We start from the raw sequence: 14,525 nt of genomic DNA on the forward strand, positions 1-14,525 counted from the left end.
AACAATCAAGAGGCTCTGATCATAACATCATATTTCTGGGGGAAGTGACAGACATTAAACACGGGAAACAATATAAACTTATCTGCTTCTTCCATTACAATAGAGGCCAATGCTTTCAAGAGATGAGAGCTGGACAGAGGATCCTGATAGCAAAAATGAGTATTTCGGTCTCTGGTGAGTATTTTCAGGGTATTTATATGTTCTAAAAGTTAAGATTCCCATATCAAAGATCTTACTTATTTACCCAGCTTGGACACTTACCAGACACAGATCTTTGAGAGAGTAAAATTCTCTGTGCCTCAGTTTTATCATCTCTAAAATGGAGATCATGTGTATCTACCTCATAGAGATATGAGAATGTATGCAAAGCATTAGCAACCAGCATTAGTAGCTGATTGTAATAACAGCTCAATAAATAGTAACATAAAGTACTTGTAAAGGTTGTACTTATTTCAAATTAAAGCTTCTTGAAAACAATTTAATGCTCAGCTTACCCAGAATTCTGAGGGAAACTTGGGCAGCTCAGCTTCTTAGGAACTCTAATTTACCTATACACTTCCTCCTCTTTCCTTCAGTGGGGTCCTCTGTGCTAGAGTTTCTCTTCAGAAAAAGTCCTACTGATGGTCAGAGACATCCTGTCTTTTCTTTTCTCTGAGGTAGTAGCCTGTATCAGTTTCAAGTGACCAGAATATTTTTTTCTATATAATGTTAAGGTTATATAATGTTCCCATCTATAATCTCCAAGATCTTCCTCATAGGTTCTGGGTGAGGGGGATGAGCCTTGGTTTTATTCTCCATCCAGATGGCATGTGCTGAGCCACCTGTTTCTGAGATACTAGTGCCTCTTTTGTCATCAAACCTGATGTCAGCATCTAGTGTTCTTATTTTAAGGCAACAGATCTGTACAGTGAGGTACAGTAATTGGGGTTTCCTGATGCATTTCCCTTCAGAACCCATATAAACAAGGCAAATCTTTCATCTAGGCCCCCTTTTGGATCCAGTAATCTCATCACTGGGGATTTATAAATATACCAAAGAAAGAAAAGGCTGTATGCCTAGCAGTGTAAAATTGTTAGTGATGCAAATTAATAGGAGGATGATTACTGAAATTTTGTACACTGCTGGGATATTATGCAACTGTTGCAAGTGATAATTTTGAAGATTATGGGATGACATGGAGAAATGCCCGTGTTAGTCCTCTACATGGACTAACTGCTGCAAAACAAACAACTTTGATATCTCAGGCATATGATAATAAGCATGTATGCATTTGCAGGTCAGCTGGGGTTTGGTTAACCTAGGTGAGGTCAGTCAAATGTGGCTCCAGGCCATGAGCTGAGTGCAAGCCTGTTTCACATCTCTCACTTATCAGTGACTGGTAGACTGCCCAGGATATAGTCTTTGCATGGCAGTAGCAGAAGCCCAAGAGAACAAACCTACTGCTGAAATATGGAAAGTCTCTGTGCACATCACAATCACTGACATTTCATTGGCCAAATTAAGTCACATAGCCAAACTCACATCAAGGGGGTAGGAAATATATTCTAGCTCTAATGTTAGGAACTACAAAGAGTATAGCACAGGGAGTGATGAAGTACTAGGAATAATGTGATCTACAACAATGCTTCCCACAAAAAGGTTATAGAAAAAGCATACAGGATATAAAGTTTATCGAACAATTTGATCATAACAATGCTTTTGTATACCAACAAAGAATGAAAATACATACGCAAAATTGAAAAAGAGTAGGCCTGGATAACAAGATAAGAACTTTGTATTTTGCCTTTCTCCATTTCTCAAACTTACATTAATAGAATTTTATCACCCTTCCTTTTTCATGCAAGTTTTAGTTGCTTATAACAAGCAGGTTATTTCATCAAACAAATTGTTTTATGCATTATATTAAGAGTCTGTAGAAAAGTTTAGAATTCTAAGTATACCCAAAGTAGTCAATTACTCTTAGTTCCCAAATCTCAAACTCAAATCTAATGAATGTCCATCAACATGGACTTTTAGTTTTGCCTTTAGGCTCAAAAGTTTAAACTCCTTCATTCTCTTATTCTTCATTATTTCAGTGTTGATTATTCTCCACACCAACTTCTTTGAAGGTTGCAAAATTAGATATTCATTGTCCCTAGTAGGTTCTGACTTTCTGAAATCAGCAATTCCATTCAACAAATAATCACTGAGCACCTGCCACGTTCGAGGTAGTGCACTAGTTGCATTGGGGGAAATAAAGATATGTAAGTGACCGCCTTTACTCTCAAGAAGCTCACCATCTGATAGGAAGATAAGGGTGTATACATCATTTGAGGACAGAAAGAACAGATTTGGAGAAGGGTTCAATAGTTGCCAATCCTGGTGGCATATTAGAATCATCTGGATGACTTTTAATAAATACTGGTGATCAAGCTCATACCTGGAGATGCTTATTTAATTGGTTGGGTGTTTGGCCTGATCGCTAGTATATTTTAAAGTCCCTTTGCCATGCACAGATGATTTTCTGGAATATCCAGGGCTGACAACCACTGAATTAGGCCTCTACTTTAAGCTAGAGTGTATTATGAGACTAGACTAAGAACTGATAGACTATTAAATTCAATATATAAAACAATTATTTTTATTTTCATTTTTTATTTATAATGTTTATTTATTTTTGAGAGAGAGAGACAGCGAGTGAGCAGGAGAGGTACAGAAAGAGGGAGACACAGAATCTGAAGCAGGCTCCAGGCTCTGAGCTGTCAGCACAGAGGCTGACACAGGGCTCAAACCCACAGACTGCGAGATCATGACCTGAGCTAAAGTCAGACGTTTAACCAACTTTGCCACCCAGGCGTCCCTAAAACCCAGAACTTAAGAGGGTATTATGTGGATCCTACTATGCCGAGAGCTGCTTCTCTGGCATGGTTTAGAATGACTTTCGTGCTATCCTCAAGAAAGTTTTTAAGACATAGAATGGGTACAAAAGGAAAGACCAAATTTAAGTCAGGGGGACAGTGAAAGTTTAATTTGAGGAATTGGGCTTTTGAGCAATGACTTAATTGATAAGCAAGGATTTCAGCAGGTAGAGGGGCAGAGAAGGCTTTGAAGGAGGGAAAGATAAGCGCAGCCAGAAGCCAGGAGTGGGTAGGGGTGGCATAGGTCATAGAGTTGCCCTCCGGGCTCCCTGTTGATTAAAATTAACACCAAATCATAATGGAAGAGCTCAGGGGTGTGCAAAGGCCTCTTATGGACAGACCATTTCCCAGGCCAGCAGCAGACCATAAGCAGTTTTGAGCCTAGGTGAACGTATGAACATGTAGAGGATGAATATGAGCAAAGTGTGTGTGTGTGTGTGTGTGTGTGTGTGTGTGTGTGTGTGTGTGTCTTGGGAGGAGTAAAGGGAAGGTTGATGGTCAATCTGGAAACTTTCAAAACAAGGAGAGAAGAAAAACATCGTCTGAGGCAGAGAATATGGAACAAGTAGTCACCCTTAGCATTCTAAATTTGCTTTATTTGGAAAACCAGACCTGTCTAAGTCCTTGTGGTGGAAATATCCCTATGTTAGAGGTGACTGCAGTAGTCTAACATCGCCTAGAGTCTTCATACTTTTGAATCTGATCACCATTGCTGCAAAGCTATGCTTCTATAATTGGGCTTCCAGTGTTACTGTTGAATATACGGATTAGCAAAAGCATCGGGCCCACTTATTACTACAATACTCACTGTAAATAGACAGAATGACATCTTCATGTGTGTGTTGGTCTTCTGTAAGCTTGACTAGCATCAAACCATCTTCAAGAGACCCCTGCATACTTAGCGCAAAGAGGAAATCAAGTTGTGGGCCCATAAAGCTTGAGACCCATAGCCAGGACAGGTGCTCAACAAGGTGCTGCCCTTGAGACACCCAGTCAAAATAAGTAGCCTGGGGGGTCATCCTACCTCCCCCTCCCAAAATGGGCCAGCAAGGCTGGGCTGCCTTAGATGTCTTGGGAGAGGAAGTATAACACAGGATGCATTAGGAGAGGAAGTCAGTGTGGATCATGGAAAGCCTTGAAAATTGGTTTGGCTTGAAGACTGCAGGGCCTCCCTGCAGATCGTTGGCAGGGGACACCACACAGTCAGTTCACCATTTAAGGAGAACCTCTGGTCCCTGAAGGATGAACTGGACTAGGAGAACCAGAGGCGGGGGCCAATCCTCAGTCTGCTAGAACTGTACCAGAGGAGGAAAAGGACAGTAACAGCACGTAGATTGACAGGGCCACTCCCAAGAGACATTTCTTGGCTCCATGCCATACTTCTGGTGCCTTGATTTTCTCCCTTGTAATATGTAAGAAGTGGTAGCTGCCACCTTCCCCAGAGAAGGGACTCTGCTCTTTCTGGCTGCCTGTATTGTTAAATTAATTTTCAGAAAGCTGCCCTCTTTTCATAAAGCAGGTAGAGGTGTTTAATGGCTCGTGAGGCAAAACGGAGCTTATGAGCTTCTTCTGACAGGGCACATTCTGGACTCAGCCCAAACACAATTTTTCTCTCCAGTCCTGAAAACTGTTGAATACTGTCTAAGATAATGTGACTGCCCCAAACACCGGAGGCCTGACTGAACACAACCTTCGTTGCTCCATGGGATTCAAGTAATTCCATTGCTTTCAGCAGTGCAGGCTCATAGCGTCCTCTGTCCTCCCCTTTACTGCACAGAATTGCTATATCTTTGGGCAGGTAGCCACATTGGAACAGGTTGTGACACCTTTCTGCCACATGTTTCACAATTTGTTCCATAGTGAGGCCCATCTCTGAGTCATACACTCCAGGCAGACCCTGGGCACAAACTGCTTCCTCGTAGGCAGTTTCCCTGAACAATGACAGTGTGTCTGGGGACACCCCAGAGGGCAGATTTGCTCTGATCCTTTTCATTTCTTCTTTCATGACCATTGCTATTTCCAGAGCACAGTGAATCCCATTGGAGATCGTTTTTCGAGGAAACTGAGCAGATGGAGGGGGCAGGCCATTAATATCTGCATGATGGACTTGGAAAGGGTCCAGAAAAATCCAGAGAATCCCGTGATGAAGGTTTTCACTTCCAGCTCCCCTCACCTTTGGATGGGTGATGCTCCTGGCTTTCAAGTACCAGTCTCCATATTTACTGCAGAAATTCTCAGTCTCATCCATCACTATATGCTTAACCTTTAGGAACTCCCCTTGTAAGAAGGTTTTCCGAGTCACAACTAGGCACGTGGTTTGTTGGCTATAGGATGAAAGAGAATAAGGTTTCAGGCATATAAACGAAGGGAACACCATGTATTCATCACTATCTGCATTGGAATTAGAGGCTAGTTCTTATCTTGAGACTGATTCATTGACTCAGTTGTGTCCTAAACACTACAAAACTGCTCTACTTACAAGTTACCCGACAGACAGAATACATAAATTGCAACCCTACACTTTGAGGTTATCTAATTAAATCTGGATGTGAAACTTTTTGAAATGAACCCAGGTAGGAAATTTTATTTCTATTACTAGTCCATTTCTGCTGTTTGACAATCCCTAAAGATGAGCTCATTACATTGAAAGGAAATCTCAAAAGTAAATTATGCTTGTTAGAATCATTGCTTAACTTTCTGTCCTTTTTGGAGCTGGTGAGCAGGTCCCTAGAGGCATAATTTCTATGCCCAAAAGAGGTATGGGCTAGTACAAGTTCCTCTAATGCAAAGCTTATCTAAAGCAAATCATATTTCCCCAGTTACTGTAGTACAAAACCAAGCCTCTTTAGATTTCGGTAAGGAAAACATCAGGAGGTTGCTGAGTTCCATGACATGTCAAGTAAGATAGAAAATCTACAGGGCTATGCTTCTCTGGGACAGCTACTCAGTATAGTTAGCTTAATTTTCCTTTATAGTGTGTTTTAGTATATTAGAGGAGGAGGAACAAATTAGAGGAGGCAAAAAATCTATATATCTATCTATATACATAAATATAGGTCTAAAAATCGATATATCTATCTATATACATAAATATAGACTTATATTTATGTATATAGATAGATATATCATATAGATATCTATATTTATATACAATATATTTTATATTTATATATATTTATATATAATATCTAGATATAAACATATAAATATAGATAGATATAAATATATAGATATATTTTTATATATAGATATTTTTAAAGTAAACTTGGTTGTTTCTTGCCTCTAATATAGATCCAAGTAATATCATTCATTCTTACAGATTTCCTGCTGAGCAAAGTGGCGCAGCGGAAGTGTGCTAGGCCCATAACCCAGAGATCATTCTTACAGATTTCCTGATTTATACATACAATCCTTGGGCATTTACTCCCCCTATGACTTGAATCACAGCTACTCACATTCTTTACCTGTTTTGACTGTGTAGACTTCCTGAAGTAAAGCATTGATTCTTAGCCCCCTCATATTAAAGGTTCAATAGATACTTGTTGAATTTGCCTTTTGATTAAAATATTTTTAATTATTTTTACTATTTGTAAAACAGTAAAATATTTAGTTTGTGAGAGAGAAAGAGAGTGCAAGAAGAGGAGGATCAGAGAGAGAGAGACACAGAATGCATGTGGAAATGCATATAGGGGTGCCTGGGAGGCTCAGTCGGTTAAGCGTCCGGCTTCGGCTCAGGTCATGATCTCATGGTTCATGGGTTCGAGCCCTGCATCAGGCTCTGTGCTGACAGCTAGCTCAGAGCCTGGAGCCTGCTTCAGATTCTGTGTCTCCCTCTCTCTCTGACCCTCCCCTGCTCACACTGTCTTTCTCTGTCTCTCAAAAATAAATAAAAGACATAAATCAATTTTATACAAAAAGCAAATGCATATAGAGTTTGGGCTCTCACATTTATGCAGCTAAGGCCATACAACATCTTAAACTAGAAACCTGGATTACTTTTGGGATACTGTTGAAAAGACTAACTAAATATGTTTATTGTGTGGAGGTAGAGGAACTCTTACGTCACATAATCCTTTAAGGAGTCACTTTCACAAACATAAAGGATCTCTTTTGGTTTGCAGTGGAACAAATCCTTAATTTTCTCCACGATCTTTATGGCTAGGGCTGTCTTCCTGGTTCCTGGAAAGCAGTGGATAAACAATTCTCGTGTCTCCTGAAGGCTTTCTGAAAGCAACCCACATTGCTCCTCTATGAGCAAGTTGAAAAATTCACAGCCCAGCTGGTCACTCAGAAGAGATCTGGAACACAGCGACACTACAATAAGGGCTTGCAACAAGTCTTCCATTTCATCCTTGGCAGCAAGCCTGTAGGACTGGGGATAGTGAACAGGGATTTCTTCGGGGCTGCATTGTGTGCTGGACAGGTGCATGAGCTTTGGGATAACACACACTTTCCCTGTGTAACCACCAATGGTTCCCAGTTTCTGCTTTAACCGATGAGCCGTGTTTCGGGCATATTCAAGCCATCCAATCCAACCGGGCTGTATTAAGATCGTATAGAGTACCAAGGGACTGTTAACTGCTATTAGGAGAGCATCGCACAGGACAGCCCACTCTTTCCTTAAGCCAACATCACTAGCCCAGCTTCTAGAAAATATCACAATCCCCTGAGAACAAGGATATATCTGTGTCTTCATTAATTCCTTGAGTCCTTTATGATCCGAGAAGAGCTTCTTACAGAGGGATTCTGGTTTAAATTGTATCTCTCCTTGTGTCACTGAAAATGCAAGAAATTACAAACTAAAATTTACAAAAGCATATTACAAGTATTCCTGCAATATCTTAGAAATGAATCTAGCCATGGAACTATGGATTTCCTTGTCTACAAAGAAAGTGCCCCCCTCTTTATTTTGATGTAGCCCCAATAATTTATTTTTGCTTTTGTTTCCCTTGGCTCAGGAGGCATATCTAGAAAGATCTTGTAATTGCAACTGGGTATTTACTCAAAGAATATGAAAACACTAATTCAAAGGGATATAGGCACACCTATGTTTATTGCAGCATTACTTACAATAGCCAAACTATGGAAGCAGCCCAAGTGTCCATTGATATATATGTAGGATGGAATATTTTTTGGCCATAGAAAAGAATGAAATCTTGCCATTTGCAATGGATGGATCTCGAGAGTATTATGCTAAGTGAAGTAAGTCCATTAGAGTTAGAGAAATAAAAATACCATATGATTTCACTCAAAATGTAAAATTTAAGAAACAAAACAAATTAACAAAGGGGGGAAAAGACACAAACCAAAAAACAGACTTTTAGCTATAGAGAACAATTTGATGGTTATCAGGGGAGAGGGGGTGGAGGCATGAATATGAAAGGGATTAGGAGTACACTTATCTTGGGATGACTGAGTGGCTCTAGTCAGTTGAGCACCGACTTAGGCTCAGGTCATGATCTCACCTGTGAGTTCGAGCCGCGTTGGACTCTGTCCTGACACCTTAGAGCCTAGAGCCTGCTTCCATTTCTGTGTCTCCCTCTCTCTCTGACCTTCCCCCACTTGCATTTTAAAAATGTTTTTTTAAACATTAAAAGAAAGACTACACTTATCTTTAAATTTTTTTTAACATTTATTCATTTTTTGAGAGACCAAGAGAGACAAAGTGTGAGTAGGGGAGGGACAGAGAGAGAGGGAGACACAGAATCTGAAGCAGTCTCCAGACTCCGAGCTGTTAGCACAGAGCCCAACTCTGGGCTCGAACTCATGGACCACAAGATCATGACCTAAGCTGAAGTCTGATGCTTAACCAACTGAGTCACCCAAGCATCTAAGAGTACACTTACCTTGATGAACCCTGAGTAATATATGGAACTGCTGAATCACTGTATTGTACACCTAAACCTAATATAACACTAGTTAGCTACACTGGAATTAAAACTTTAAATTAACACGGGGCACCTGGATGACTCAGTCGGGTCTGACTTCAACTCAGGTCTTGATCTCACAGTTTGTGGGTTCGAGCCCTGCATCAGGCTCTGGGCTGACAGCTCGGAGCCTGAAGCCTGCTTCAGATTCTGTATCTCCCTCTCTGCCCCTTCTTTGCTTGCTCTCTGTCTCTCTCTCTCAATAATAAATAAACATTAAAAAATTTTTTTAATTTAATTAACTCGGTAATTTTTAAAAAGAGAAACCACCCCATCTCCACAGGCTAGGACTACGAAATTCCCATTTCTGGCAGCTCTCATGCAGGGGAAGGCAACAGGGAGGAGTCTTCACAGAATAGCCTCCTGGTACCTTCTCCTCAACCCCAAGTGGTCCGCTACTGCTAGGAAGGTATGTCTTCCTGCTAAGATTGTGTGTGTGTGTGTGTGTGTGTGTGTGTGTGTGTGTGTGTGTGTGTGAACCTGATGCTTCAGGGATCCAAGACCTTTCCTTTAGGACATTGATTCTTAACTTGTGGCAATTTTGCCCCCCCCTCGAGGGGGGGGACATTTGGCAATGTCTGAAATATTTTTCGTCATAGCTGGGGAGGTGCTACTGGCATCTATTGAGTAGTGCTGCTGAATATCCAACAAGTCACAGGGCAGCCCCCCTCAACAAGAATTATCCAGCTCAGCTCTTTTTGCCATCTCAGAGCCTGTGGAGGCCCGCTGGGAACAGGACTCCTGAAACGACAAATATGTCTGGAAGGCTGTGGTCCAAAGCCATTTTTTCTGGCTATAAGCGGGGTCTCCGGAACCAGAGGGAGCACACAGCTCTTCTTAAAATTGAAGGTGTTTATGCTCAAGATGAAACTGAGTTATATCTAGGCAAGAAATGTGCTTATGTGTACAAAACAAAAAACAACACAGTGACTCCTGGTGGCAAACCGAATAAAACCAGAGTAACCTGGGGAAAAGTAACTCATGCTCATAGAAACAGTGGCATGATTCATGCCAAATTCTGAAGGAACCTTCCTGCTAAAACCATTGGCCACAGAATCCATGTTATGCTGTACCCTTCAAAGATTTAAACTAATTGAAAAGTAAACAAAAAAGGTATAGATTTGTTCTCTTGTAAAAAAAAAAAAATTATCCAGCTCAATGTCAATAGTGCCAAGATTGAGAAGCTCTGCCTTAGGAAGAGTCCAGGTGACCCCATGATTCACCTGTTTTTTTTTTAAATTTTTTTTCACTGTTTATTTTTACTTTTGAGAGAGAGAGAGAGAGAGAGAGAGAGAGAGAGAGAGAGAGCGGTGGAGGAGGAGAAAGAGAAGAAGACACAGAATCAGAAGCAGGCTCCAGGCTCTGAGCTGTCAGCACAGAGCCAGTTACAGGGCTCAAACCCACAAACTGTGAAACCATGACCTGAACCAAAGTTGGATGCTTAACCGACTGAGCCACCCAGGCACTCTTGTTCACTTCTTTCTGACTGGAAAGCCAGGAGACAGCTCTCTTGTGGTATAGACTTAAAGACTTTAAGAGAATTCCTAAATTTTCTCAAATTTGGAGAACAAAAGCCATATGTGACTGGAAGCCCCAAAGCGCACAGAAATATAATGTGGATACAATAACTGAGAAACAAGAATCTTTAGCACATATTATTTCAGGACCGTATGTCTGCATTTGACCTCCTCTAAGAACTAATTGCCTTGTACTAATTGCTACCAATTCCTCCCAACTTATTAGTTTTTGTAAACCCTCTGTTCAATGTGGGGTTCAGAGTCACAACCCCAAGATCAAGAGTTTCATGCTCTACCAACTGACAGGCAGGCACTCCCCAACTTTATTATTATTATTACTCATTATTTTGTTTTTATTTTAAATTTTTTAGGGTTCATGTCCAGTGTAGAGCCCACTGCAGGGCTTGAATTCACAACCCTGAATCAAGACCAGAGCTGAGATCAAGAGTCAGATGTTTAACCAACTGAGCCACCCAGGTGCTCCCCGCAACCTCAGCTTTAGAAAACAAAGTCCCTTCAGCTATAAGGAAGATGGAATACCTGAAAACAGACGTTGTTGTAGAGGCCTCTTAAATTCCAGGACTTTCATGGGAAATGATGGGCTTCCTAGGGCTGATGGAGCTAGTGAACTCAGGTGAAAGCTGTAGTCGGTGGCCAGACTGGAAGGTGCTAAACAAATACATGGCAAGTTGTTTCAGAGGAAAAAAGAAAACACTTTTTTATTACTCTTACTACTTTATTTTTATTGCTCTTACTACTATTGCAGCGTGCCTGAGCCACTCATACTTTCTTTTTTTTTAATAGTTTATTATCAAATTGGTTTCCATATAACACCCAGTGCTTCTCCCCACAAGTGCCCCCCACCATGACCATCACCTCCCTCCCTCCCTCCCCCTCCCCCTTCAGTCCAGATGGCCAACAGGCACATGAAAAAATGCTCAGCGCCAGTCACATTTTCTATGCCTCAAACAGTTCACATATGTTAGGGAAGGAAGCCTGGGGACTCCTGCAGGGTCACGCGTCTTATAAGCCACTGCATGACTCATTTTGGGCAAGTCATTTCCTCTCTCTCATACAAAAGTGAGCTGGTGGCCCCTAACGTTTCCAACTCTGATATTCTGATTCTGGATCACTCCTAAGAGGAAAGGCTGCTGGTGGGCAATCAGAAAAAGGTTAGCACAGTATTTTTTAGTTTTGTTATATTTTGTTTAAGTCCCCATTCAAGGTTTAGATGGATCAGAAAGTGGTAGGATCTCTAGATTGGGGTGTGTGTATACTCAACATGGGATGTGTTGAGTAAACTCAAACAAATTTAGGACAGGAGAATGATTTAGCGAAATCACTCAAGTCTTGATCCCAGCTTCTCTAATCAAATTTGGAACATATTGACCAGGAAGGAAAAACTGACTTGTAAGTCCTTCACAGATTGATTAGAAATCACCAGGGCTGATTCTGAGCCAAACTAAGTGAAAACACTATGAGTCCTCCTTTTCCTTCCTCATCCCCTGCTCAGCATCTCCTTTTGCATTGGTTTTTCCCCACTTGGTAGTCCCCCAGGCCCACTGATTGAAGGTATTAGCTCTTAATGTTACAGAAACCATTCAATTTTGTCAACAAGCCTCCCTTAAAAGAATTGGTGGAGGGTGCCTGGGTGGCTCAGTTGGTTGTGCGTCCAACTTCAGTTCAGGTCATGATCAGCAGGCTGGTGGGTTGAGCCCTGTGTCCGGCTCTGTGCTGACAGAGTCTGGATCCTGCTTCAGATTCTGTGTGTCCCTCTTTCTCTGTCCCCACCTCCCCCCCACTCAGGCTCTGTCTCTCTCTCTCTCTCTGTCAAGAATAAATAAGCATTAAAATTTTTCTTTAAAAATAATCAGTGGAGTCATCCTTAAATAGTGTTTTTCCCAAATACTGTCTTTAGGGTGGCACTTTAATTAATGTTTTTTACTAGGAAAACATGCCTGCAAAATTCGTTCAACAGGCAGTTACCATGCATAAAAAGGGAACTTTCACTAATTCATGGCTGATCAGATAAATTTCCCAAAATGGACTAAAATCCAAGCATTTCTTAACCTCAAAGAGTTCATATTCTGAGTATTTGGAACCGAAAATATTTTTTTAACATTTTAAGTAATCTCTACACCCACTGTGGGGCTCAAACTCACAAACCCAAGATCAAGAGTTGCACACTGCACCAACTGAGCCAGGCAGGAATTCTGGAACTGAAAATATTTTCAAAAGAATGCTGTAATGGGATAATATTTGTAAGCAAAATCACCTTCTATTCTTCCGCTAAATTACCTGACCAAATACCCACGGAAGGCACAGAAGGGGTTCTTCCCTGGCTGGCTGGATTATGACTTCTCTTCTGCTTTACCTGCCTGAATATCCAGCATCATGGCCACCCAGCGCTCCGCCGTCAGCCTTGTGACAAAATCGTCCCTCATGATCCAGGAGTCCGGGGACTCTGTGAACACCACGCAGCAGAAGGGCTCCACGTGAACCACACAGACATAGCCGTACAGGGCATCGTTTTGGTACACGTTCAAGATCTTGGTAGTGAAATGCACCTTTGGCTTCTCACAGCAGAAGTGGAAGGTTGGCAATTTTTCTACACAGTTTTCTATTTCCTTTTTTAGTAAGTCAGGGTTCACTCTTTCTCTCTTACAGCCAAACACTTCTTTGGTCTTATCATCTACCCCAATAATTAGGTATCCCCCAAGGGTGTTGGCAAATGCAGAAACATAATGAGGCAGCATTTCTTTAATCCGAGGGACAATCTTTTTGGTGGTGAACCTTTTAAACTCCACATGTGTTGACTCGGTAAAACTGAGTTTCTCCTTATACAGGAGACTGTCCTTTTGAAACAGTTCTGAGGCAAACATCCTCATATCTTCCTCTTCCTGAATGTATCCATCAGGAACTTTCTGAGAACTCCACTCCTTCACCCTAGATCTTCCTCTCTGGGCTCTGGACTGCTTCTCTCTGAGAAGCTCCAAGGCACTGCTGGCACTCAGGTTGACAGTGGAAGTCACAGCTCTCTGGTACAGATTGGAACGCAAGCTGCAAATCCGTAGGGGGAGGCTGGAAACATCTGGGGTCCAGGACTTTACAAAAATCAGGAGACTGTGCCCCTGCTGCACATAGTCAAGGTATTTCTGTGAACCTGAAGGAAGGAGCTTCTGAAAAGAAGTTTCCAGGTCTTGTCCCAGCCCATGGCATCGGTAACTGTAGGTTTTATCATCAATCTCTGCTTTGATCACACCCCCTCCAGAATTTAACAGGGCACAGGTAGCTTGGATGATTTTTGCATTCTCCAATCTTTTCAGATAGCTATTGGCCATCTTCTTCCTGCTCTCTTCTCCAAAAGTCACCCTGCCCACGTGTACAACTGTCTCGGGATAGAGCATTTCCATGTCGGTCTGGAGGCCCGCCATCCCAGCAGCCCCTCCGTGCTCCAAACAAAAACAGAAAAGGGTTCCAGTAAATAACCTGGACAGAACTGTGGTTTCTGCATTAACAAGAATCCTAGAAATTACAAAATTTTCTTCAAAGTTACAGATTATTGGAGATACATTTCTAACAACTCTGCCAAGATCCCAAGCCTTTCCAGCAAGAACAGGCATAGATAAAGATGAATACTTAATATTTTGCCATAATGGAAAGATTACATTGCTGAAACTGTTAGTCATTTTTTATTTAAAATCAGGAAGCAGCAACAGCGAGCCCGGGCATAAAGGAACAGGTTGGCACCGGAGCAAGTTATACGAAATATGCAAAAGCAGAAGTTGAAGCCAAAAGATGCTACTATTTATAATTCAAAGCGAAAGGAAGGCAATAGAGACCTAAGGGAGTATAGCTCTGGGGTGTATGTCATGCGGTCTTACTATAAAAACAAACATAAAAGTTGGTAGTCTTTATGCACTATTTCATACATCTAAAACATTTTGCTCCTGGAAGAATGTCTATTGATACCAAATGCAGAGATCATTTTACCTCCTCAAAACTCCTTCTAAAAATACATTTCTTCATACACAGTGTGATGTAGAAGCAAAGATGTTCTTTCTCTTCTAAAAAGTTCTACCCTGTGCTGTGGGAGCCTTAAAGGGTTGGAAGAGAACGTGAGCCATTGGAACATAATCCTTAAATTGTGGTCAATTTCCTTTTTGCTTCACAGACAGAGAGCA

General features: G+C 41.5%; 1 protein-coding gene and 1 pseudogene across 1 annotated transcript; one reads left to right on the forward strand and one right to left on the reverse strand.

Moving 5' to 3' along the window:
* Nucleotides 1-4,270: 4,270 nt before the first annotated feature.
* On the reverse strand, nucleotides 4,271-13,783 carry SLFN14 (schlafen family member 14). The gene is made up of 4 exons (XM_029927830.1): nucleotides 12,716-13,783; nucleotides 10,882-11,010; nucleotides 6,959-7,673; nucleotides 4,271-5,221 (listed from the first exon to the last, which is right to left on the reverse strand). The coding sequence occupies exons 1-4, from the start codon at nucleotides 13,773-13,775 to the stop codon at nucleotides 4,387-4,389; spliced, it is 2,739 nt and encodes a 912-aa protein (XP_029783690.1). The 5' UTR covers nucleotides 13,776-13,783; the 3' UTR covers nucleotides 4,271-4,386.
* On the forward strand, nucleotides 9,512-9,955 carry LOC115282033 (annotated as a pseudogene).
* Nucleotides 13,784-14,525: the final 742 nt, after the last annotated feature.

Source organism: Suricata suricatta, chromosome 17, assembly GCF_006229205.1.
Source record: "Suricata suricatta isolate VVHF042 chromosome 17, meerkat_22Aug2017_6uvM2_HiC, whole genome shotgun sequence".
NCBI classification, from domain to species: domain Eukaryota; kingdom Metazoa; phylum Chordata; class Mammalia; order Carnivora; family Herpestidae; genus Suricata; species Suricata suricatta.